At 46.9% G+C, this 25,729-nt stretch overlaps 1 protein-coding gene across 1 annotated transcript in view; it reads right to left on the minus strand.

Annotated features, from left to right (window-relative positions):
- Nucleotides 1-25,521, minus strand: part of CLIP2 (CAP-Gly domain containing linker protein 2) — a 59,974-nt gene extending 34,453 nt beyond the window's left edge. The window contains exons 1-2 of the mRNA XM_039389297.1: nucleotides 25,315-25,521; nucleotides 4,080-4,618 (exon numbers count right to left, since the gene is read on the minus strand). Coding sequence (XP_039245231.1) covers nucleotides 4,080-4,618; nucleotides 25,315-25,426 — 651 coding nt within the window. The 5' untranslated portion in view covers nucleotides 25,427-25,521. The remainder of the gene's footprint in view (nucleotides 1-4,079; nucleotides 4,619-25,314) is intronic.
- Between the last annotated feature and the right edge of the window lie 208 nt (nucleotides 25,522-25,729).

Here is a 25,729-nt window from a genome sequence, read left to right on the forward strand (position 1 = left end):
TCTGTCAGTTTGAATCCATTCCCCCTTGTCCTGTCACTACACTCTTCAGCAACCGCCTCCTATAGCAAGGAAAGAGCTCCAGCCAGGAGTCCTAAATGGTTTCTTGTCTCTTAAATCCTGCAAACAACCAGAACACTGCACTTCCCACTGCCTGTCACAGACCTCCACAGGGACAGAGATCCATCACTCCCACACTCCCATGCAAGGTCTGAGGCTCTGTTGTACTGCTACACTCTCTGGTCATGACACAGCAGTTGATGGTCTCCTTATGGATGGAGCTGCAAGCAGGCAATGGAACACTTAAAAACACCTTTCCTGAAAAATCCTGCCTTGGCAGAGCTACAGAATAGGGTCATTCTTTCTTTACTGCCTGGTTTGCAATAAAGGACTATGTCTGGTGGTTGTTTGTGAAGTCCACACAGGAGCATCGCTGCACCTCTCAGCCCCTGCAAAATGGGAGAGCTCCAATGGTTAACCAGGAAAAACAGGGCAGGAATCCTTCCTTCATGACACCTCACATGCCTTCACAGCAGCTATGCTTTTGTCTCAGCCACTGAAACAGCTCAGAGAGCTTGTGGCAGCAAAGCAAGGAGCAGTCTCTGCCCAAGGAGAAGGGGTTAGGCTGGAATTCTCCTGGCCAGGGAGCTTCTCATGAAATGGTTTCTCATGCAGGTGGTTAAAGGCTTTCTGCAGCTCTGGGCTGGCCAAGCAGGGCTGGGACAGGAGTGTGCAGGGGGGATGCTGAAGAAAGGACATGATTAGTTTATCCCGGCCCTTAAACAGCCTTGTTTATCACTACATTTTTGTACTGAAGAGCACAATCCTAATTAGGAGACAGAAGGATGGCTGAAGGGCAGAATACCTCTATTAAGAGGATTTTTTGTTTTAATTATTTTTTATTTAGACTGACATATAGTACAGCCACCTTCTTACCAACCTTCTTCAGAAAGCAACTACATCTAGGGTGGAATGAGTTCAGCTACTGACAAAGCCCCCCCTGCCCAAAGAATTTTCTCAGGAAAAAAAAAACAACAGCAGAAATTCCTCCCAGGCAAAAAATGCTCAACTGCTCCATTCCTCTGTTTCCATCCCTTCTTCCCCTGCAGAAAGGCAAAAAGCCAGCCTCACTTAACAGAACTCCAGCAATTAACACTATTTGGGAAGCTCCATTCTCACTAAAGCAAAGGTTAATTGTTCCACATTCATTTGTCAGACTTCAAGAGATGAGTTCTACAATATTAGGGTGGGGTTTTCATCTCTTTAATGCAATTTTTACATCTCCAGGAAAAAGTCTGAGTTAGAATGTGCCAAAGGCAAACATTATCTAACTCTTCTAATGGAAAGCTAAAAGTCACATTTTGCAACTGCTGGAGAGGCAGAAAGGGCCTTGGAACAAAGTCATTGAAAAGCAAAAATGTCTTCAAGCTATAATAGACTTTAATGAAGTTAAAGAAAGGCACCATCAGGAAATGACCAGACTGCAGAGAGCCAGGTGTCCATCTGGCAGACCTGGAAGGGTCCTCTGCAACCTTGTGCTCCATCCCCTGAGCAATCACTGAAAACACGTGTCCTCCCTCACTTGAAAAGCCTCTGGTGGATCCCATCTGCCTAAAAGCCACCCTCAAATAAAAAGATAAGTCTTTCAGAAAGGCAAAGACTAAGAGTAATAAAGACAACTAAAACTGCACCAATCCCTAGAGGACAAGAGCAAAGATTTGCTCGGGGAATTTGAGGCAACTCAGGTTAATTCAGAATTATTGTTTATGTATTCAAACACCAAACATGATTAACTGACATCTCCATTACTAAAAAAAAAAAAGAGCCAGCTGCCAAGCCAAGCACATGTGAATGAAGCATAACAGCAAATTATTTCTTCTTGTTATCTGTTCTTTTCCTGGATCTCCATGACTGTGTGCAAACAATTCCTGATGTTGCTGTAAGCTGAGCATTCCTGCTAGAGCCAGTGAAAGGCTGAGCTCATTCCAGACTCGCTCTTTTGGAGCTATTTATTACACTAACAAATCATAGCACACACTTTATCTAATAACATTGGAGGGGGGATAAATTAGCAGGGAGGGAGGGATTTTAAGGATGCACTTTCATTAAAAACAAACAAAAACCAAAAACCACCCCCAAAACACAACTGAACAGAAGCCAAGGGGAGAGATGCCAACAGGCTGTATTGCCTGGTTATGCCAAAATCTCAGTCTGTGTGGGCCCCACTGAGGTGAGCAGAGTGTTCAGTGGACAGATCCTGTCTTGGTGAGCTTATGGACAGGAGAAGAGAGGGGTTAAACAAGTCTGGAGAAGGTGATTCCATTGCCTGGCTGGTTCAGAAAGAACAGAGCCAGGTTTACCACAGATTTTATATTCTGTAGTTTGCCTTCTATGACTGCTGCTACCAAAATCTTAAGTTCTCACCTGAGCACTCCTCCCACTCCCTGTAACAGGTAAAGGAGAAAATGGGAGCAAGCAAACTGATCAAAGGAAGACAGATCCCCAGGGTCATTTTTCCCCACATGTGGCTGCTTTAACACACCAACATGAACCATCAGTGCTTGCTTAAACAGAGAACAGTGGTGCCACATTTCCCTACCCACCCCTGTCCTGAGGCAGCAGGGAAAGCAGCAGCTTTGCTCCCACCAGGGATGGGGAGAGAAGAGAGGCAGACTGATAAAGTAAGCAAGCAGACAGACCCTTGAGGATATGTCAGCTCCTGCTGTGACACAGAATGCAATGCACATTTTGGGGAAAATTTGAGAAAGTAAAACTCTCATCTCTACAAACCTACATGTTCACAGTAGGTTTACTAACCATCAGTCAGTGGGCACAAGCAGAACCAATCTTCCCTTTCCTTCCTCTGAAAATAACCAACTTTAAATTGTTTATACTTTATTTCCCACTAAAATGAAAACTATTGGACAACCCAGCAGTTGTCCCAAAAGGACATTTAAGACTGGCTCTGACAGTCCCTGCACACACTCCTGATTTACATTGGCTGTGGAGCCAGTTCTACCAAACCCCTGTCATTAAACAGATGTCCAGTCTGTCTACACTCTCCCACTACCACTGCTGGTATTGGAACCAAGTGCCCAAAAAAGGAAACACTGTGCAGATAACTTTAAATGGGAGCCAGATTACCCAGGATGTGAAAAGACTCACCCTCTGTAACCTGTCATCGCTGTTGGCCAGTCACCCTCAGCTTTTAGATCCAGGGATGTTACTGGGGATACAATCACAACAGATCTGTGCTCAAATGCTTGGCTCTTCTAATATTTGATATCACAATATGCACCTACACACTAACAAAACTAAACTCTCTTCCAGAGCTGCAGCACAGAACTCAGTCTTCCTGGCTTTGACATCTTCCTTTTCCATCTCCACAAAAGCTAGGACATAACTGGTGACAAGCTTGCTGGCAAGCTTCCAGTAAGCCATTCCTAGTGCAAGTGTGGCATTTTGGCTTAAAGTCATCAGGTACTCTATTTGAGATAATGAAAATAACAGACACCAGGTGTGAGAACCCACCCAGTGATCTCTCCCGAAGTCCTCCCTTTTGTAAAAGTGATTGCAAGTTCACTTCTGTACAGGAAAGGACTTAATGTCACATCTGACATATAAAAACTGAACTACCAAAGGAGAGATTCTTGCAAATCCTTGCTGAGTATGTACAGCAACAAGAGACACTGCTGCAAATTCCTCAAAAGCCCCAATAATACAGACCCTTATGGAGTATCACTGGATTAGGACACGACAATCAATGATTTTTCTATTTCCCTCATGTTTCAGTTGCTCTCTCCGACCTCACTTCACTGCTCAGGACTTCAATACAAGAGGTGCTCTGGAACAAATTCTCTTGCACCAATGTGAAAGACAGACAAATCCAGAAGATGCAGCATCCCAAATAAAAGTGAACACGGAAGTTTGATGCCTGCTTGGCCCAGGCATCTCCCAAGACCACGCTCCATCCCACGCCTCACCACCAACCGTGTCCTCCTTTTGGGTCATCCTGAACCCGACCAGGAACGCTCAGGGAGGGGACAAATCCTTGTCAAAGGGGGACCCCGTGATCAACTCACCAGCACACGATCTCCAAGCCGTAAGTCCTTCTCCCCCTTTTTCACAGACCCGCTGTCCGAGAGGTTGGACCCGGACTCGTTGCCCGTCTTCATGGCGCTGTTCAGGACGCTCTCCCGCAGCGGGATGACGCGAGTGGAGAGAGGCGGCGTGGCCGTCCCCGAGTGCAGGGACAAGTTCTGAGCCGTCAGCGAGTCCACGGAGGGGGCGTCGCTGCCCGAGCCCTCGGCCACTGGCTGCCGCGTCAGCTTGGACGGTCGCGTAAAAATCCCCTGCAGCGGCTGGCACTCGAAGTACCGCACTCCCCCCACGGAGCCGTCATTCTTACCCACCGGGTCATCCAGAACAACCCCTGCCCACTGGCCCGGAGCAAACTGCGTCTCCCCAAGATACTGGATCACTCCTGGCTTCACTCCGTTCACCCAGACGCGTTCGCCCACCACGAAGTCTCCCAGGAAATCATCGCCCACCTCGGCGACCTTCGAACCTGACTTCTCAGTGCTGGCGGTGGAGGCGGGACCCTGCTTGTGCAAAGGTGAGCCTGTGAATCAAGGGAAAAGAGGTTTTGGTACGAGGATAAATCCTAGAAGGCAGCCAAAACACCAAGAAAGGTCAATTACAAAAAGGAAACATCTGGGACAACAACTTCGGTTGCAGGTTTACACCCGGTGAAGGTTAAGCCCGAGCGACCCCGTTACTCACACATCTTCCTTGGCAGGAAAGCAAATCTGCACAGAAACCTCCATCTGCTGCCCAGTTTCTGCAGGTTTCACACAGAACACAGAGAAACAACCCCATGTCTTCACCCTCCTTTACAATGCCCACCTACCCCAGCCTGGTCACAGCCCCAGAGGGAATTTTGCGTGGCAGCAATTAGTGCGAATAAGCTCGAAAGCACAGGAGTGGTGGGTAAGTGCTTATGGATCAAAAGGAGCCCAAGGAACTGCTGCTTTGAAAAATAATTCCAGAGTCATCCTTTTATAAAAAAAAAGAAAAAATAAAAAAACATAAAAGAAGAAAATAAAAATGAGTGAGGCACCGATGTTTTAGTACCTGGCGCTATGAGAACTCCCTGTGTGTGGATCCAGGAAGCACTGAGAGTCCCACCGAGGGCACTAATGGCGTCTGTGGGACCACAGAGCTGCCTTCACAAATTCCTTGCTTTCCCCAGCTGCTGCTGTGCCCTTTGCTGGAGCAAGCCCAGCAGTGAGCAGACACCTGGGGTTAGTTCAATATAAACAGCATCTCTCTAAACAGGAAGCATCTACAAACCTTCATGCACGGCCTTCCAGGGCACTAGATTGGACACTGAACTCCATAAAACCAGCAATAAAGAGCACTCTTATTGCAGCATCAGCCCTCCAGCAATGCTCTGCTGCCTTGGAGAAGGAAAACTGCAAGGATGCTGGAATTCACTGTCCTGTTCACACTCTCCAGCACACCCTTGATTGGCCAAACTCCCCATAATACACAAGAAGACCCTTAAGTACGTGACTGGTGTCTGAATGGGAACAGAGTCAACTGAAGCAAACAAGAAGCAGTGACTCAACTCTTGCTGACCTCAGTGTCAAACTCTCTTATCACAAACTTTGGGCCCCAGGGGAACAAATGACAAGGACGTGTGGACTTCATTAAAAAAGGGGGAGGTTAAGTAAAGCCCCAAAAGAAACCACACATGGAGGAAATAAGCTTGCAAAATAAGTCATACACCACAGACCTTCAGTCATCCTCAGCTCTCAGTAGCACTGAGGTCCCACACAGCTGGTGTAGGGGGTGTTGTGCAGGAGACTTGCACAATAAAAGCTACCTGGACTCTTTAGCAAAACTTTAAGCTGAAATTTCTGGGTGCCACCAACCAGAAATGCCTAAAGCACACCCAGGAAGGAGTTTTTGCTGCCAGAGAAGGCTGACAGAGGACACCCAAAGCAGCTGCAGAGACAAGCCAAACTTGAGTGCTTATGTGAAACGAACTGTGAAACTTGTTCAGCCTCAGCCATCACTGTGGCTCAGTCCACAACACTTCAACAGCTCTTTCACAAGTAATGGGCTTGACAGATCAGGCTGAGCTCCTAGAAAGCCTGAAAAACATAAAAGCCCTCAAAGCAAGATACTTCAAAGCCTTGCAAAAGGTCTAACATCAGAAGAAAGAAAAGAGCACCAGGACTTCATCAAATAGCTTAAGAACTTAGTTTCTGCTAAAACTGATTAAGAGTTAAGAAAGATGAATATTGACACTTTAGTTCACATTAGACTCCAGAGCCAACACTTGGCAATTTCTATGGCATAACTGCAGCAGTTTGTGGCTCCTGGAAGTCAGCAGGACTTCTGCCTGGTCTAAACCTTATCTGAACAAGGAGAGAGCAGTAGATAAGGCATGACTGTACAAACTCCTTTCATCAACAGGATCTCCTCCAACCTGCTCTCTGGGCTTGGTGGGCTGGGGCTGGAACAACTCTTGAGAAGATCAGCCAAAGGGGGCATGCACAGCACTGCACATGGGGAATGTCCAAGAGACCCATGATGGGCACAGGAAGGGCAGTAACAGAAATACTGTTCCCAACTGAAAAGGTTGTTGGCAACAAGGACTGTGGTGCTCCCAGTGGAGCTCAGCCAGCTCCCTGAGAGAAACCTTCTCCCTTGGGTCCTGCTCTGAAAGTTTTCCTCCACCTCACATCTTCTTCATTAACTTTTTTTTTTTGGGAGGGGGGGCAAATGTCTGACATTCCAGCTTCATCTCAGTCTCATAAATGACAATATGCCAAGATGAGCTCCATCAGAGGGACAGCATTACATCCAAGAAACAGCTTCACCTTAAGAAATGAAAACCAAAGGCTATAAGGATGCTTAGAGCTTTCCATCTTTACAGAAGACATCAAATATAAAGGAGTGGGAAGGAATCAGGGCTCCATAAGCAGAAAATAAGGCCACCTTTGTCATTTCAATGCTTAATAGCACAAGAGAATAAAGCACACAGATTAGGAACCAACGAGTCATATTTTAAAAAGACTCTAAGTTTAATAACCACAGATGGCTACAGAGGTTTATTGCCAAAAACATCTGTGACAGGTATGTCTCTCCTATCACAGGTATAAGAATAAATTAAATCAGAAACACAACTTGCAGCCTGTTTTCATGCTCAGCAGAGTGCCCCAACACGCAGATCTCATGGCACTGACATGTGACACACCGTGCCAAGGACAGCCAAATTCAACCTACTGTACAGGGAACTGTAATCACATGAAATCTGGGGGGCTCTGCATCCATATTCACAAAAGATGAAAGCTGTTTTTCTAGTCTTACTGGAGCCCGACTTTCGGCACACTGGCAGTTCTTTATTACAGGGTTTGGCTAACGATCAAGATACAGGTCACATTAGCTCTCACAAACACCTCTGCAACATGGCTGGGATAAGCAAACCCTTCAGCAGCAAAGCCCAAGTAAAGAAAGGCAGGAAGGCTGCCCAAGGCTGAACAAACACCACAACAGGATTTAAAACCACATCCAGACTCACCGTGTTCCACTGCAAGAGCAAACACCCTCAAAACTGACACCAGAAAAAAAAAAAAGAAAGAACAGTTCATTTGGTTCGTGGTGCAACGTTGTGTTCCCCCAAAAAAGCCAAGATTTTAGTGAAACTTTACACACTGTTCATTTTAGGTGCCTGTCTGACAGGCAGGGCTGCTGAACTACAGTAATTACAACTCCTCAGGGAAACAATCCCATTCCAGGCTCCCGAGCAGTGCAAGCAGAAGCATCGTTATTCCTGAGCATGAGGTGAATTATTTAAAATTATAAATGTAAGTGAGGAACTGCCTGAAGGTTCAACCTTCTTCATTATGGCCATCTAGTAGAAACTTGGTGTTTTACATGACCTTCACTGCCCACATATGAAATAACCACAGAGCAGTCAATGGGCTTTTGTGCACCAGGTTTTCAGAGAAGCCAAGAGTCACCATGGTCAAGCTCAACTCATTCTTCATGGCTTTAGGTCTGATGGACCAATTATCTAGATGGCCAGACAGCACCCAGAGTAGTCCAAGTAGACTAAGTTCTGATCCTCCTCGGTGGGTACCTGGCCACCAGCCTTTCAGAAGGTAAAGGGTAGCAATGAATAACCTGTCTTCAATCCCATGGTTATCTTAGGATAGCCCAAAACAGACATGGATGGCACTGCTCTGACAGACCTGACATCTGGAGTCACCCACTCTCCAAGCACCTCTTATAGCTTAGGGGAAAGCCACCCAAGAGGATTACCACCCAGGATTCCTGAGCTTTCCCAGTCTATAGGCACCTAGGGAGCTGGTCTGTGCCTGTGTCACTTGGATTTGCTGTTTCTGGAAATGAAAAATCATCTTGTTCTAGTCGGACTCCCCAGATAAACACCAGCAAGTTCCAACAAACTCACTAACAGCAAAGCAAGGGTCCAGATCTAAGGTATGAAACTGAGAAGAGTTACACTAGAGAAACACACCCAACAAAAGATAAACAGAGTATCTTCTACTCCAACCTTGCCATTACCTGGTGATGCCCATCAAGAAGCCACAGGAACTCTCTGAATGTCACTATCAGGCACCTAACTCAGCAGCTCACCTGGAAGCCAGCGATGGGGAAAGCTCTTCCTGCTTGGCCCAGGAGGATGTCCCTGTGCTGCTCAGCCCAGCACAGACCTCACTTGCTACCCAGGACTGTGACAGCAGCTCCTGCCTCCCCCTCTTGCTGGGACCAGGCTCTGAGACACAACAAGCAGTGAGTAGGATCTCTTCCACTTGGGCTTTTCAGCTTTACAACCCTATTGTGTTCATTAGCCAGCTCATTCTTTTCAGTTTAAATGGTTTTCCTGTAGGTCACAGTGTTCAGGGCTGAACAACAACCTGTAAATCAAAGTCACACGTGGCATCCACTAAATGCACATCTTATCCAGCTCCAGTCTCTATTTTCCCTTTGGTTTTCACAAAGCCCACATATGATGCATTAACCACCACTGTGGCAGACCTGGTGCTTAGGACCCGTTCTGCAAACTCATCCCATCAGTTTTAGGGGCCCAGAGTGACAGGGTACCCCACACTGACAGGGCACCAATACTCCAGGAGCCAAATTATAATCAGCCAAGAGCTGGAGAGGTTAAAGGTTTAACTGAAGTTTCAGCCTGTTCACATGGCTCTTGTTACTGTGTCAATGAAAGCCATGTGTCCAAAATCCGTGGAAGAACAAGGACTTCTGCAAGCAGAGCACGGACTCCTCCAGCTCTTGGAAATGTCTGCTGTGGGAAGGGGTGAGCAGAAGCTTTGTACAGTACAGAAGCAAGAAAACCCCCTTCAAGAAAGCTCTGGAAGTTGAAGCAGGAGGATCAGCAGGAATAACCTTCTCTGCAGGATCCCCAACAAGACATTCAGCCTCATGCTATGTTTAAGTGCCATCCACATTCACTGAATCCATACATCCCCTTACTCCCTCCACATCTTTTGACCTCCCACAGCACTGCAGTTGCTCATTTCTTATCACCAGGCAATTGAAACAAAGGGGAAAGGAAACTTGTTTCTAAAGTGGAGGAGGGAGAGGAAGAGAGGAACAGTTTAGCATGAGAAGCAGTGCACAGTGAGTGCTGCCCGTGTATTTCCTACTCCCTGCAGAACTCTTTTGTAGTCTTACTGCTCCCGAGACACATGCCAGGCACCCCAACTGCCAAAGGACTCAGAAATGCAACAGCCTGTTGGGTTGCCATGGGAATCAGGAGACAGGCAGTTAATTGATAAAATGGAGGCACATTAGATTTAAAAGAAAGAGGGGGGAGGGGGGTGAAAAAAAGAGATATACCAGAGTAGCATCTCATGCCAGGAAGGGAGGGAGAAACGAGAACAGATGATATTTACCAAAGGGCTTTACATTGCCCCTAGGAGAGGTCTTTTCTATTTTAATTTTCAGAGGTTTTTGCCCTCAAACCCCCACCACATCACAAGACAGCCTGACATGCAGCACAGAGCTGCCCATCCACTCCCGGGCTGCATTCCCTCTCCATGGCAATCAATAACCTTCTCATCCACTAACCAGCAAGAAAAGCTGCACCAGCCTGGCAGAAGTGTCACTGTCACAAGATCTGAAGACATTTCACCCTCATGTCACTGGCCCGTGCTGTAGATGCCACTAACCTGTGACAGGACAGCCACCCATGCAGCTTGTGAGCATCTCAAAGTGCAGCCCTGCAACCAAAGCAGTCAAAAGGCTTTTGGTATCAGCTCTGCCCCTCCCAGCCTGGGCAGGGCTTCAGGACAGTCCCATGACCAGGGGACTGTAATGCCCATTTGAAGCCAAGACAGATTCTGTCAGCTGGAAAACCCCACTGCTGGCCACAGGGGTGCCAGCTAAAAGGAATAATGCCCGGTTTTCCTGCCACATGGATTAGGTAAGAGCCTCAGAGGCACTGGGGCAGCCTGGCTCACTGCTTGGTTCAGTGCTCAGGTGAGGTGGGGATGACAATCAGACACTGCCCCTTCTCAGGCTGCAGCCTGTGCTCAGGGCACCAAACATTTGTGGTGGATGACACTTTCCTGTCCAACAGATCACCACAGTCCTCTCTGCAGGCTGAAGGTGTAAGACCACAGGGTGCTGCCCTTATAACCACGCAGCTATCAGCTCCTGGTGCAGTGGTTTTTACCTACTGCTTTACACTGCAATTACTATAAACTTACCTGGGTCTGTTTATAGAGAGCCATCTCATCTCCAAGCATAATACTACAGAAATTCACTGATGGAGAACAGAGCTGATCAGAGCTTCCCCTCAGAGAAGGTAAGGGAGGATAGTCCAGAGCATCTGCTATCAGACTCAAGCCTCAGTCCCTACAACCTACAGCAGCTGGTCTAACCAGGTAAGAGAGAAGGCACAACCTGCTGCACCTCCAGGAGCTGCCACCTGCCCAGGGAGACAGGGATTCTTCCCTTGGCAGCGTCAGGAGCAGCCACACAGGCAGGGACAGGGCCTCCCACGGGAGAAGGGCTGGTACCTGCTGCCTCCACAGCACTCTGGGATGATGAGGCCTCACCACATGGAATTTCTAGGCTCCCACACAGGGACTGGAACTTCTCTAAGCAGCTTGGATTACACAGACATGACGCTGTTGGCAATCAAGTGAAAGCCAGCCCACTCTGCCATACCCAAATTCAAATGATCGAGCATAGCAACGAAGCAGCTGTTTTCTGCAAGATTTATCACGGCCCTTTCAAGCAAAAACAGAGAGGGAAGAGGTGCCTGCGAGAGAAAGTGATGCTTTGCAGGCGATAGCTGACTGCCTGGCAGCACACTGTGGGAGGAAGGAGCCCCAGAGATTTATGGCTGACTTGGAAACAACAACTGAAAGCTCTGCAAGTTCAAAGCTGAAAAGCTGGGGCTGTAATCTGGCACAGAGGCGAGCTCTGCATCTGGCACCCTGGAAATCTACTGCCCCTGCAGCTTCCCTGGAGCAGCCCCCATGGTGTGGATATTAAGATGTGATACAACTCCAGCATCACTGGCTTTAGCTCCTTTGAAGGGAGGAGACAATCAGAAAGACACCTGTGACAAGGAGGAGGAGGAGACAGCAAGAAAGTGAAGGAGAATAATTACTGAGCGAGCAAAACCCAGCGAGAACCACTGCAAAGCTGCCTCGCACTGAACGCAAGGAGGTGCCCACTGAGGCACATATTTGCCTTCAGAGGGGCAGCTGGGAAAAGCACTGAACCTCAGACAGACGTCCCAGACAAAGGCTTTCTTATAAAGGTCTCATTCAAGAGGCTGACTGGTACGAAATCTGCTCTGCCACAGGCGAGACGCACGTTCCCGGTGCCCACTGGAGATGGGAGGGGTGGAGGACCCAGAGGTTTACATTAGATCAGATCCAGTGTAATTCTGAAAAGAAACAAACAGCAAAGCTATGTATTTAGGTGTGAGGATTTGAAGGGGTTTTTTTTCAAATAAACAATGGTATTCAACAAGATATGCAAAGCAGACTGGTTTTGGCAGCACAGGGCACAAGGGAGGCGAGTGACTAGTAGAAAATGCACAAGGTTTCTTTCACTGAGGGATAATTAACTTGCAGCATATGGATGGATCTGTTCATCTCAAGATTACAGTCTTAATTTTTACATAATTATTATTTTTAAAACCGTAAGTATACTCATTCAACATTCACGCTTCAATACACTATTTAACATTTTTTTTAGTCTTAAAATAGGGCCCATCTATCATCTCTGGAGCAGCCCCCTGTTTTCCCAGGATATAATGAAAACAAAAACCCCACAATTTTAAGGGTGTCGCAGGTTTAACAAAAAGAATGGAGCACCCTTGTCTCCTTCCCCAGCTTGTGCCAACCCCCATCTTTAGAAATAACTTAGAGACACATTTGAAAAACTAGAGTTAATAAACCCTGGGTTACTATGTTAAACTAACCCAGCGTGCATTACAAAATAACACAGGCTTCGTTCTTCCTTAAATAAATAATAAAATCACTTCCAATAGAGAATATTCCACTTGGAAGCATTATTCACTTTACTCACCACAGCTTATTCTAAGTAGAAAATATAGTTTTCCATTCAAACAAGTCATCAGCTGAAAAGATTCACTAAGTCCTGTCCCACTATGTTAAAGTAACCCAGTGTGTGTTACAAAATAATACAGGCTTCATTCTTCCTTAAATAAGTAATAAAATCACTTCAGCTAGAGAATGTTCCACCTGGAAACATTACTCACTTTATTCACCATAGCTTGCTCTGAATGGGAAGCTATATTTTCTAGTTAAACAAGCCTTTAGCTGTAAAGATTGACTAAGTCCTGTCCCACCAGCCCCACATCCAAACTGGGTTAACCTTGCCCAGACTGGTGTGACTACTACGAGACTAAAAAGAGCATTACAAAGCAGCCTGGGGTAGCCCATGAGACAGCCCTGAGAGCAAGAACACCAACTGGGAGAGAAATACTTACAGGGAAGGCTCCTACCTGGCACAATGAGCTTCCTTCCAGCAGCCCAAGCGACGCACCGTGTCCCACAACTCCCCCTGAACCACCAGCACCCAGCGCGTCCCCGGCTCCCTGGCTGCGGAGCTGTAGTCACACCATATGTTCAGTTCTCTATGAATCTAGCACAAGGCTGGCTTCTTGGGGTCTTTTCTTTCCAGAGAAGCAGGGAGAAGCTCGGGAAGGAGCTCAGCCCAAGCCCGCCGTGCCCACAGAGCCCGGCGCACACACACGTGCACAGCTGTGTGCGGTTCCTCGGGCTGGGGGAATCTAAGGCACAAGTGTGGTTTCAGGGCTGTTATGAGGGAAGTGAGGACAGCTGCTCCCAGTGAGCTGATCCGATGACAAAAAAAGAGAGAGAAAAGGAGGCAGACACAGGTCTTTAATGAGACATTTATAAACGATTTCCCAGGCAGAGCACTAGCACGGAGAGAGGAGCAGTCTCGGGACACCTCCTGAACTGGAGAGATTTATCTTGAGCACCAAACACTATAAGGAGCAGCCAAGCAAAGCACAGTGCTCTCTCACCACCAGAAAAAAAAAAACAAAACACAACAATCAAGCAGCAGAGTTTTGATATTTCACAGCCTTTTTAAGTGTAGGAATTTTGCTTGGGCATCATTCCCACATAAAACCCACTTGGATGGACTCTGGTGCCATTGCTAACCAGCTATGGCACTGACAGGAAGAGATGAGCAGCCAAGCAGGACATTGCTCAAGCAGGTGCACACAGAAAGGCCACTGACTTATTCACTCCAAAATGATGGCATTAGCTCCCTCTCAATAAAATGTAGAAGAGAAGGTACCAAAAAAGAGCCCAGCCTGGTCCAGAGAGTAATTATTGCTTTCTGATCAGAATGGAGCCAGACCAGGGGATCAGCAGCTCCCTGTACAGGGAATGTGATGCAGAAGTTGCTGTGTGTGCATAACTCAGTGTGTTTACCCACAGGACATAACCTGAGCAGCCATGCACAAGCAGAGTGGCAGTACCTCTAGCAATGCATGGGAAAGGAAGATTAAATGACCAGGAGAGAACCTAGCTCAACTCAGACTTTGGCACAGACTGCCTGTGGGCACAGTGCTTACTCCAGCTATGGAACAAGCATTTTAACCCTCTCACACATCCTCACAGTGCTCAATGATCTGGTTACCCCACTCAAGTCAGATCAGCTCAGTGCAGTATTTTACCTGCTGTGCCACTCATACCTGTGCTCCTGCTGCACTGTGAGCACTTCAGAGACCCACGTGTCCACAGTTCAGACTTAAAGCATCCTTCAGGTCAAGCCAGGGGTATATTTGTGCAACTGGAAGCTGCAAGCTCAGGCAGAGTGGCCTCCTGGCACCTGAAAATCTTCCCTGTGCAAAGGGCCAGACATAGCAACAGATCACAGCAGTAAGATCTTCCCTCCTCTTTCTCTCTTGACTGATGACCACTTCTCATTTCTACCTGATGAATCACAGAAACATTTCTGAGGCACAACCACAAGCTTTTCTCTGAGTTTCTGATATTACTTTGCTCTGCTTCCCTCTGGCAGGAATTGGGATAATCTCCACAGCAACTGCTCTTTGCAAGTGCTCTCCGCTGCAGCCGTGAAAAGTATTTTCCCGTGTCCTCATGTATTTCCCTCTGCCTGCAGCTGTACTGAAGACGAAAGGTACAAAAATTTAACACCTGATGTTTAAAAATGAAGGAGGATGCTTGGTCAGCTCCTTATCTGCACGCTGAGAGGCTGGTTTTCAGTGCAACCAGCCACCCTGGGAGACAGCAGTTTGAACCACTGGGAGGGTACCAGCACACAGACAAGCACCAGGCTTCCTCCCTTGTATGTATTTTTTTTCCCCTCCTCAGTAGAAACATGACATCAATACAATTACACCATCCCTTTGAGTCATCCACCCAACTTGCCTGAGAAGGGGACACTCCAGGAGCCATCTGCAGCACCCCAGGATCCCTGGGGAACCGTAGGAGAGGTAAAGACCAACATCTCATAATTGCCAAGCAAACTTGTGCACAGCCCTGGGGCTGCACTGTGCTAAACACAGTTTGATTCATCACTCCATCAGCCATTTATTCCTTCAGCCATACATCCAGGCACAGAGCAGGCCATACAGCACACAATGGACTGATTGTACACAGCCCCACGCTAGGCAGAATGCAGAGTTTGTTGGGCTGGTTTTGTTTTGCCTAATCTAATAAAAAGGATATTTGAGAGCAGATTAACACTGAGTCATCTACTTTATTTTAAATATCTGGCTTAAACAGCTAAGTATCCAATTCAAAAGGCGATGAGCTTGAACATGCACCATTTTCAGAAAAGCCAAGTCACCTATTTGCAGCAAAAGCCTAACCTTTTTCTGAGAAAAACACAACCATGATCCAGATCTGACTCTAAAAAATATGAGCTATGATACAAACACAGAACCCCACGGCAAGTGTTCTCAAACCCAACAGCTCCAAGTCTCAGTGATCGCCAGAAATGCCTTGTTACACCATTCCAGGAGTGCTGGTAGGCAAAGTGAGCAGCAGTGAAGGGTGGGAAATCCATGATGTGAAGTGAGAGATCACAGACAAAGCTGTGGGAACTAACTGGTTGAGCTGCACTGAAGTCTCAGCACAGGGCACCCTGACTACCCCTGAGCACACAGTATGCTCCCATCCCAGTACCCCATACTGGTGTGAAGGGCTCACATGTGGACCATCCCTCTCTCTCCTGCCACCTTTCCAGCACTTTAAGAGATGACCAGTTTCATGCTTTTATCCTCTGAACACACCCAGCCAGGACAGCAGTTGATCACTGAGGATGATGCCCCCAAGCCCTTTTTAGGGGTCAAGATTTTATCAACATCAGTCTGCATCGATGCCTTCTAATTTCTGGGGGGTTTTTTTGAGGAAATACCTCCAAATATAACACTCTGCAGTAAGTATTTCCGTGAAATAAATTATACAGCAATACAAAAGGCTCCTGTCATCTTCAGGGTCGTGAATCCTAAACAACTGTCCAGGTTTAAGTGTGAAATAAGACAAGCATGTGCAGGACTGAGACACTTGCCCTATACGCTCAATGACTCTGCAGCCTCAGCCAAATTCCAAAGGAACTAATGTTTACAGACACAGCACTTCAGCCAGTGAAAAGGACCAGGGGAAGCGGTGTCAGAGAGGAAAGCTGCTGCTCCCCTGCCAGGACCAGGAGGACTAAAGGCCAGAAAAACCCGCTGGCCAGGATAACTGTTCCACTTTCACCTCTGACTCACAGGATGACATGGGCAGGACCTACTTTTCTAAGTTGTCTTGTGTGTAAAACGTGGATAATACTGACCTTTCTCACAGCCTCAGGCTTCACAGGAGGTGGTGAAGCATTCACAGAGAGGTTTCATATGCACATGGCAGGCTTATAATTGCAGAAAGTGAGAACAACTTACAGCTCCTGCTTGGTAGGAATTCCTGGAGCAGCTTGGGAACACTCCTACTCCTGTAGCAGAATTAACTCCTGCATAACCCTGCCTTGCAATTACAGCACTGACAGTGTGCTAGATCACACAAATTAACTCCTCAATTCTTGGTGTAGGTTCAGTTTTTAAGAGGTACTTGTGGCCAAGTTCATCACTGCCTTCCTCTGGGACCATTTAAAATCCCCATGCACAAACATTTCCTTTCTCACAAAGAATTTTGCAAACCAGGCATGGAGTGAAGTGCTCTGCTGCACCCTCTGGTCCGTCCACAACCCAGATGTAGCACACAGGACACACGTTTACTGTGCTGGAAAACAGCACTGCCAAACAGTCACACTTTGTAGCAGAGAGACCATCAACTGTGTTCTGAATGGAGCTGCTGAAGACACAGACAGCCCAATTTTGACAACTCTTATTATTTTACAGTGAGTATTGTGATACACAGTGTTTTCTTACAGACCTCACTCCTGCATAAAAATCAATTTCTTTTATGGGAACAGGATATTTACTTACATTTTAGCACCTTCATTAAAAACTAAATATCCTACTGAATCCAAAATAAACAGAGAAAAACATCTGTACTCTAAACATTTTAAGGCTTTTCTGGAGGCCAATTCACCTCTTTGATGGCTTGCAAGGAGGATGTTCACATGCAGGGTCAGTGTGTGATGGTTAATTCTAACCTACTGCCATTACTATGTGGCAATAGTCTGCCCACTGTAATCCTGTGGACTCTCATCCCAAATCCACCTATGCCAAAGGAAATCTTTCCATTTATTTCAATGAATATTGGCTCAGGCTTCTAATGATTAATCTGCTCTTGCAGGATTAGCTCCACTGATGGCAGAACGTGCAGGAGCAGATCCCACCCCGGAGGTGCCTCCTCGCCCCGATGGGCGTAACCACAACCACCCCGATGGTGCTGCCCTTGCACCAGCCCAGCTGAATAGGATCCAGTTCATTATATTCCAACCCCCGTAAGCTGAACATCTGTGGGAAGCAGATTTTCTTTCCCTGCTGTTCTGTGAGGAGCTACAGACAGAGGGACCAGGAGGGTGTCTGACCTCCATATGCCTTCGGTGTGTGCTTGCGCCTTGTTCCACAATGAGTGTGCTGAACGTTAAGGATTAGCTGTATCAAATCCTTCTAAGAGCATCTAATGATTAAGACAATTAAAATCAGACTCCCAGTTGTCTCTAGATGTCACCTGTAAAGCTGATTAAATCAAGATTGATTCAATACCCTTTTATATTGCTTGGAATGCATCAAATCACTTCTCGGGAAGGGGATGCTGCCAAAGGTCCTCCCTCCCTTCAGGAGGGGAACCAGAAGGGGTGGGGGAACCACCACCTCCACAAAACCTGGTACAAAACTTATCTCAGACTGCAGGATGGCAAGCAGAGGGGCTCATGAAAGGGATGTGTGAGCTGAATACAAGCTCTGTGCAAAGAGTCAAACATTTTGTCCACAAGGATGCCAGAAGACATTTGGTGTAGGACACACAGAGGGGATTAGAGGCAAACACAGGTCTCACAAGAGCATCACTGTCCACGAGCAAGTGGATTCGTATGGAGGGACGTGACCTACACACAGGGCACTTCAGTCACCCCACAGCAACGATGGATGGACACTCCCAGGCTCCAAAGATCCCTCAGCAGAGCTGCTCCGGCGGCTGTGACAGTTCCCACTCCTGCACTGACCCCCAGCCTCCACGATCCCCTCCCAGCCTCACCTCTCCATTCCAGCTGTGCATCAGGCCTGGATTAGCAAACCAGCAACTCTTGTTTGCAGTTTTCCCTGTTTAGCCCTTGAAAACACTCTTATTTCTTTTCAGATATCTGATAACTCCTCAAACATTGACTGCCTGTGTTTACCTGGGTACTGGAGCTCCTGCTACTAAAGGAGATAATCTGCTGATACTGTAATAGAGGCATTTGATCTTCAAACACTCTCGTTGGCACCTCAGCCCCCCCATTCCCCAGGGAACTGAGGGTGCTGTGTACACAGACCCATTAACATAAAGCAAGACCTGATCAAACTTCACCGACACCGATGACGCATTTCCAGCAGGATCACTAATCTGACTCCAGGAATATCCATTCAGCCCTGAGCGTGGATTTAATTGAGGACAGAGCTCAGATGGGAGCTGACAACACCGATTGCTCCACAAGGCCAGATGCAAAACAGCAAAACCAAGTGTTTGCCAGAAATAATAGCAGCCTCTGGTCCCACGACGTGGGGTCTTCTCTCTCAATTCACCAGCACACAACACCCCAACTTAATATTAACCAAGAGTCACAAAGCTTTTGAATAGCTAAGAATTAGCTCCCTGTGTCTGTGCCAGTCAATCAGCTGCTCTGGACACTACAATCCCATTTCTTTTGTTTCAGACAAAACAGTGGTTTAGTGCCTTTTATATTTATTTGGGGATTAGAATTAATAGACTGATACAAAACCAGATAGCCTCAGCACTGTCTTGCACCTTTACAAAAACAGCCTGCATTAAGACACCAACAAACCTGAGAATAACCTCCCTAAGTTCTCTCTTATTACTGAGGCACAAACTCCTCATCAAGGACACCTTCCCTCCCTCTGTTTTACTGCAAAATAATTCTCGAAGCAACAGAAATTGCTTCTTACTGCTGTGCATCCAGCCAGTTTACATCAACAACATCCTGACAAACTCGAGGGGCAAACAACTGATTTCCAAGTTAGTTCACCAAGATGTCAATGGTAACTGTGTGACAGGTAAATGAAAAGGAATGAAGATTTCCCACTGGGAAAGGCAAGAGCCAGGCACTGGTCCTGCAGGAGAGCTAAGGTGGTGGTGAGATTTAGGCTCCTCCAGCAGAACTGAGGCAGGTTCAGCTCATTAATGACAGGGCCTGGACATGTGCAGAGACACTTGGGCCACACAGAATTGCTGAGTCTCAAACTAGAATCAGCCCTTGGAAAATAATCACATTTCTAGAAAACAAATCAGAAAACAAAGTTAAACCCCTTGTCCAAACTCCACCCTTGGGCACAGCAGGAACTGCCCCCCCAGGATGGACCAGTCTCGGCCCTTCAGCACCCAGAAACCAACCACAACTACCACCCAGCACAGCTCAGGCTTATCAAACCCTCATTACAGCATATTTAGTTTAATTACCCTATGGAGCCAGTCATCCCCTGCTCTTTAATGGCCCTGGGAGTGTTCCAGTCTGCTTCACTCTCATTTTTAGTGCACAAAAGCAACACAGTGTTTGCAGAGGCAGACATTATGCCAGCAAATATCCCTAGTTCTGTGCATTTATTCTTTATCAAAAATAATACATTTATACTTATGTGAAAGTGAGAAGGCATTCCCAGGCTCCCAGCAATGCTGTATAGTTTAGCTACTAAAGCATAGTTTTTGGCAATAAAACTAGGCAGCTGCTGAAGAACAGTTCTGATACTCTTAGCCGTGGCTAAATATGAAATTCACATTACAGATACTTGCACTTGCACATTCAGAAAGACATGATCCATCTGTAAAATCCAAGATCTAGGCTGGATTCTGACTGGATGCATTTAAGTCTCACAGAAAATTTAATAAGTTTGGGCTTTTTTGCCTCCAGCACTGAAGTCTCAGTGTTGCCCAGCTCCATCTGCAAATACAAATATTCCTACTTTCCTCTCCCTTTGGCCAGAATTCTTTAACTGAACAAGAGATTTAAGAACCACAAATGAAACCCAGAGCCAGCTGACAGCCAAACGAAGTATGAAAGGCAAATTTCTCCTCCAACCACGTTACTCTAATGCTGCTCTGAGCAGATAAAACCCACTCTGAAATGTGAACACTTCCCTTCCCAGCAGCTTTCACCTGTTCCACCAGCTGGGAGGGCTGTGTGGGCTCATTCATCACGGCTTCCATTCTCTCTCCATCTTGCAACTCCAGGGAAAAGCAAGCTTTTTCAGGAGGAGGGTGGGAAAAACCCAAGATATAGGAGCTTTGTAGCGACAAGAAATCCAAGTGTTATACTGAGCCCTTCACCAGTGCCCCACACCTTTAGCACAGAAACCTCTCTTGCACACGAGAGGTTGAGAGCAGTGACTTTCTTCACTTGAAGCACGGGAAATAAGCCAGCACATTTGTGGGAAACCCTCTCCTGAGGCAGCCAGAGATGAATTTTCTGTCTGATTAAGGAAAACAGTTACCACAAAGCAGCAGAGCTCAGTTTTCCATTGTTCCAGCTTTATGGGAGAGAAGGGAGGGGGACAGCCAGCATGGACACCACTCGAGGTTAATGTGCTCCAGGAGTCCCTGTCAGGTGCCAGTTCCTCACTGACATTTCAGCATTCCCTCATGGAAAAAAAACCCTCCACACACCACAAGCCAACACACCTAACCCAGAGCAGCATCACAAAAGCCCTTATTCCTCATGGGTCTGTGAAAGCACCAGCTCAGGTAGGAGACACAACTCTCCACTCTATACTATAAAGTCCAGAGGACATTCCATGAGCTGAAGGGGCTCTGAATGTGTTTTCAGGAAATAAAACTGATATAGCAGGTGTGAGAAGCTGGCTCAGTGTGATTGCAGTATATTTGGTCTACACAGAAAACTACAGCCATGAATTGTGAAACTCTACAGATGTGCATCACACATTTCACACCTGCATCAATCCTTCTTCTGGTACACAAGATGTGAGCTGTCAAGAGAACATGGAAATGTTTAAGAGGGTACATCTCCATGTCTGGGAAAGGAGGAGGGATGAGAGATGGACAAGAGGCACTTTACTTTCCACAAAAGAATATGAACAGAGAGCTGGGGAAAAGAGAAAGAAGAAATCAAGCAGCTTTGTGTATTCCAGAGTAAGAATAAAGGAAAGTACCTCTACTTGCCCTTTTGCAGACAAGACTGATCAGCTTATGTGAAGGGAGGAGGATGAAAGAGTGAAGCTTTTCAAAATCCATTTTCATCTAATGGCTCTGACAACTCTCAGGTACAACTGGAGAACAAACACCTTCTTTCAACTCTCAATCTGGAAGATATAACCTCGATTTGGGGTCTTTCTGAGCCAGCCCCAGGCTCCTAGAGACAAGGGACAGCTCAGAGGCAACAGACTGTACATTGCTGTAGTTTAATTCTGTACTTTGTTAGATTTGTGGTTTTCTTTTGCAACTACACTTCGAGTTTTTGAGATTTCTGTCCTCCCCCAAGGTGGCAAATTCACAGAGATCAGTGTTGCAGCTCTGTATTTTGTAACCCAAACATCACTGGTTTTCATCCATCAAGCTGCAGGGCTCAGGTGCTTCACCAAATGCCTAAGAAAAAGAAAGTCTCTTTTGGCTCTTCTGGCAAGAGGCAGGTAAGTGCAGAGGCAACACAGGAGCTTAGGAGGATGTGAGTGTACTGGATTTTTGTGGAGTCAGGGAAACCCTGTCAGCCTCCCAGGAAGCACTCTTGGTGCACAGACACAGGGCACAGAGCTCATGCAAACATTCAAAGACAACACAGAGCTCATAGTTTCTGCAGGGCTTCTCAAACACACAGGCTCCTTCATGCAACTTTTAAGACCTCATACAAAATCTAGTACCTTTAGAGGATCTTCCCATCCCAGCAGGCACCCAATACATCACATGAAGGCACTCTCCTGGACAGTGACAGAAGAGGGAAGAAAAAGCCCTTTGCAGTATTCACATTAAACACACAAAAGGAAATTGTGTTCAGCCTCTCCACCTCTGTTATTGTTCCTGCCATTAGGGAGGCTCCAGTGCCCTGACACTGGGGACAGCACTTGGTGCACAGTGCAGGACCTGACAGCCCTCAGCTGGCACAGAGGGACCTGCTCTTGGTACAGCTGAGTTATCAGCAGGACTGTGGATTGGCAGCACTGATGCACCCAGAGGGTAGAGGCTGGGGGATACAGGTTAGTGAAGCAGAAAAGTGAGGATGGGGCAGAGCTCCATTACCCTTCTTGTGGCCCAGATCTGATTAATCCCAGGAAAGGTAATGAAATCCAGTCTCCATGGCCATCTATCACCAGATCCTTTGGCTGCAGGCATCCCCAAAGTTGACGTCAGTGCCTGCTGTGGTTTCAGTGATGTGGATACTTGGCTCTGGAGCAGAATTAAACCACTTTGACAGAAAAACAGTATTTTCTCTTGGAGTTTTTCCCTGCCAGCAGCTGAATCCCATGACCGTGCTGCAGCCAGAACCCACAGCCAGCACAGATGCTGCTGCTCTCAGAGAGAGGCACCATCAACAGGATTTTGGGATGCAAATTTTGGGATGCTCACCGCTTCAGATTAACATTGGAAAGGAGAGGAGAAGGAGGCAGCACAGGGCTGGGCAGGCCTTTGGAGAGATTTGCAGGAGGAAGAGCAGGTACAGACCAGGCACAGACACAGCAGTGCAGAGCAAGATGTCAGAGCTGACACTACAAGCCCAATCGTAGCTATTCACCCAGCCCACGCTGGGTAAACAGCCCCATTGTGCTCTGTTCTCACCTTCCAGGCAGGAATGGCTCAGTGCTGTGATTGCTCCAGCAGCTCCACAACTCCCCAAACCCTCCTGCACCATCCTGACAGGCAGAGGAGCAGCAGCAGAGCTGTTGCACAGCACCAACCCACCGTCACAAGACTTCACCCCTTCTCCGTGCCCGCTTTTTTTCCAGGAAAAAAGCTCACTTAAAACTTCTCAGGCAAGGGTCGGACTCAGTTTGGTGCAGCCTCTGCCCACGTGGGGCTGGCTTTGCTGCACATCTCTGGGTGACAGATGGCTGGAGCTGAACAAGGCACAAAGGAGCACCAGTGAACAGGCGCCGCATTCAGCCCAAGGGCCGCTCGACCCCGCTGCTGACTGACCCTTTCATACCACGACACACACCCCAACTGCGTCTGCTGAGACACCTCTGCAGAGCCTCCAAGGGGAGGACAGGTCTTTTCCCCTCATTTTCTCTTTTGAAGTGATAAAGCAACTGAAAGCAGCTCCTCACCACACTGCAATTATAAAGCTGGCACGAAGCACCTTGAGAGATTCACAACCGGCAGATAAACAGAAGCTCAGTAAACTTGAACTTCACTGGAGTTCAAGTTCATGTCTCAATCACAGCTAGGAGAAACAAGGGGAAAATTCAGAAATTCAGGGTCTGAGGAATAACTAAAATACACAGTCAAACCTGTAAAACTTTTCCTTTGTCAATTTGCACTTCCCTCTAGCAAAGATATGAGGACACTTTGGTACCTTCGATTTGCATATAAAATTAAGAAATTAGGCTCTGATATTAAAACCCACTCAAACACAGCAAAGTGCAATTAAAAATTTTCTCTCCACATCTAGGGCCAAGTCCTCAGCTGAGGAAAACAGTAGTGTCACTCCACTCCCCACAATGCTGTATCACACCAAAGGACCTGGAATTCAGCCCACGGCCTCATGCAGCGACTGGCCCCTCAAACAAGACATTGCAGATGTGCAAGAAACCAAGATAGAGCTGTGGCTTCTACAATACTGTTTAGGGAAAGAATTTACACAGTGGGAAAGATGATACATACACTGCTGGTCACTGAGAGAAAGCTCAGCTGAAGGAATCCATGAGCAAAGCAGAGCCCCTGATGTGTAATGATGGAGCAGAGCCAGTTGCTCAGCAGCAAGTGGGGTCTGTGTGAATATCCTGGGCAGAGGTTGTGCCTAAACCACCATCCCACTGTGCCCAAGCAAAAGAGAACCCTCAGAGATAGGGTTTTTTGTTTTGTTTAAATAAACTAACACTTCTGCATTACTCTGACAAGAGACAGCATTGTCTGGTGACCCTCATTTTGCAGCATCATAATCACTGACTAATTTGTCAGAGTATACTAAAGGCAATATTAGTCAATAATAATAAACATGCTGTCTGACAAGTACAAGGCTTTCCTGATTTTGCTAAATGCTATATATATTTTTTGGACTGAAACATATAGCAAAGTAACCAGGCATGTGGGCAGTGGCCTGAATTATTGTGGGACAAGAGGCTGACAGATCTCAAGAAGCAACCAGTGACATTCTCAAATGAAAGTGTAATATACTGAAAGTACAAGCATTGATAGGATGTACATCATCCTGATGTGCCTCCCCAGAAGGAAAAGGAAGGCCTTTTTTAACAAAGTGAAACAAAAAAGACAACTACAAAACTTGCATCTCGAATATTTACTAAATTATATGTAATAAAACAACAACCCAGCAGCCAATAAGCCAGAAAAATGAGTCCTAAGCAAAACACACCTCAACTGTTATTGAAGTGTTAATTATACTGCTAATGGCAGTCTGTGTAGCTTATGTATACACTGAATGACAGCAAGGGTGTGTATGTAGGTGGAGGTAAATCATTATTCAAATCCCAGGGCTTTGAATGATTTTGTTTAAACAAAGACACTGATTTGAGGTAATCAGCACAGGGCAAATCACCTTAAGTGCCTGGTTCTTACTCCTACATCATCACAGGCCAGGAGCAATGGCTACAGGACAGTGTTTAAGGTCATGGATCTGCCTAATTCCCAGCTCTTCAGTGTCAGTGTCTGTACAGGTACACACATGCAAAGTGAGAGCAAGAGAGCAGGCAGCACCTCTGTCAGCCCTAAACACCAGAGCATCCATCTGTCTCTTCCCACCCACTCCACAACCTGCCTGTTTTGTGCATTACCTGTGAGGGAGGACATTTACTCACCCTATTAGGCTTGTTTTGATGCATCAATCTATGTACAGATTGGGAATTTCATATCCTACTGAAAACTGGCACCACTAGGCCTTTAAGGCAGGCAATCACCTGGGTCAGCTCATGCCCCTGCCAGATGGAGCCCTTACCTTCTTTTGAGCCAGTGGTGACTGGAGCTGTGGTGGTCCCTGATGTCCGTCCCACGGGGCTGGAGTGCTTCCCAGCCCTGCCAGGGATTTTAAGTCCACTTGGCTTCAGCATGTTTGCTGTCTCCTGTGTCCCAGTGTCTCAGAGAGCTGTCCCGATGTCCCTGTTCAGGCTGCTCGCTGGTGGACCTCTTCTTCCATCGTCACACACCTGGGAGAGAAGAGCACAAAGACATCAGGTGGAGAATGAGTAGGAGAACATGGAACAGGCTCCCAGAAAGCAGTGCCCAGCTCCCTCCTCACAGCCCCAAGAGAGGCAGCATCTTTCATTTCTTATCCTGTAAAGCAAGGGTGATCATTTCCCTCATCTCCCATCTTCATGTTACATTCTTTTTGTCAGTCTCAGAGTCCTGGGGAG

Source organism: Pipra filicauda, unplaced genomic scaffold, assembly GCF_003945595.2.
Source record: "Pipra filicauda isolate LSUMZ 115617 unplaced genomic scaffold, ASM394559v2 scaffold71_size5581439_pilon, whole genome shotgun sequence".
NCBI classification, from domain to species: domain Eukaryota; kingdom Metazoa; phylum Chordata; class Aves; order Passeriformes; family Pipridae; genus Pipra; species Pipra filicauda.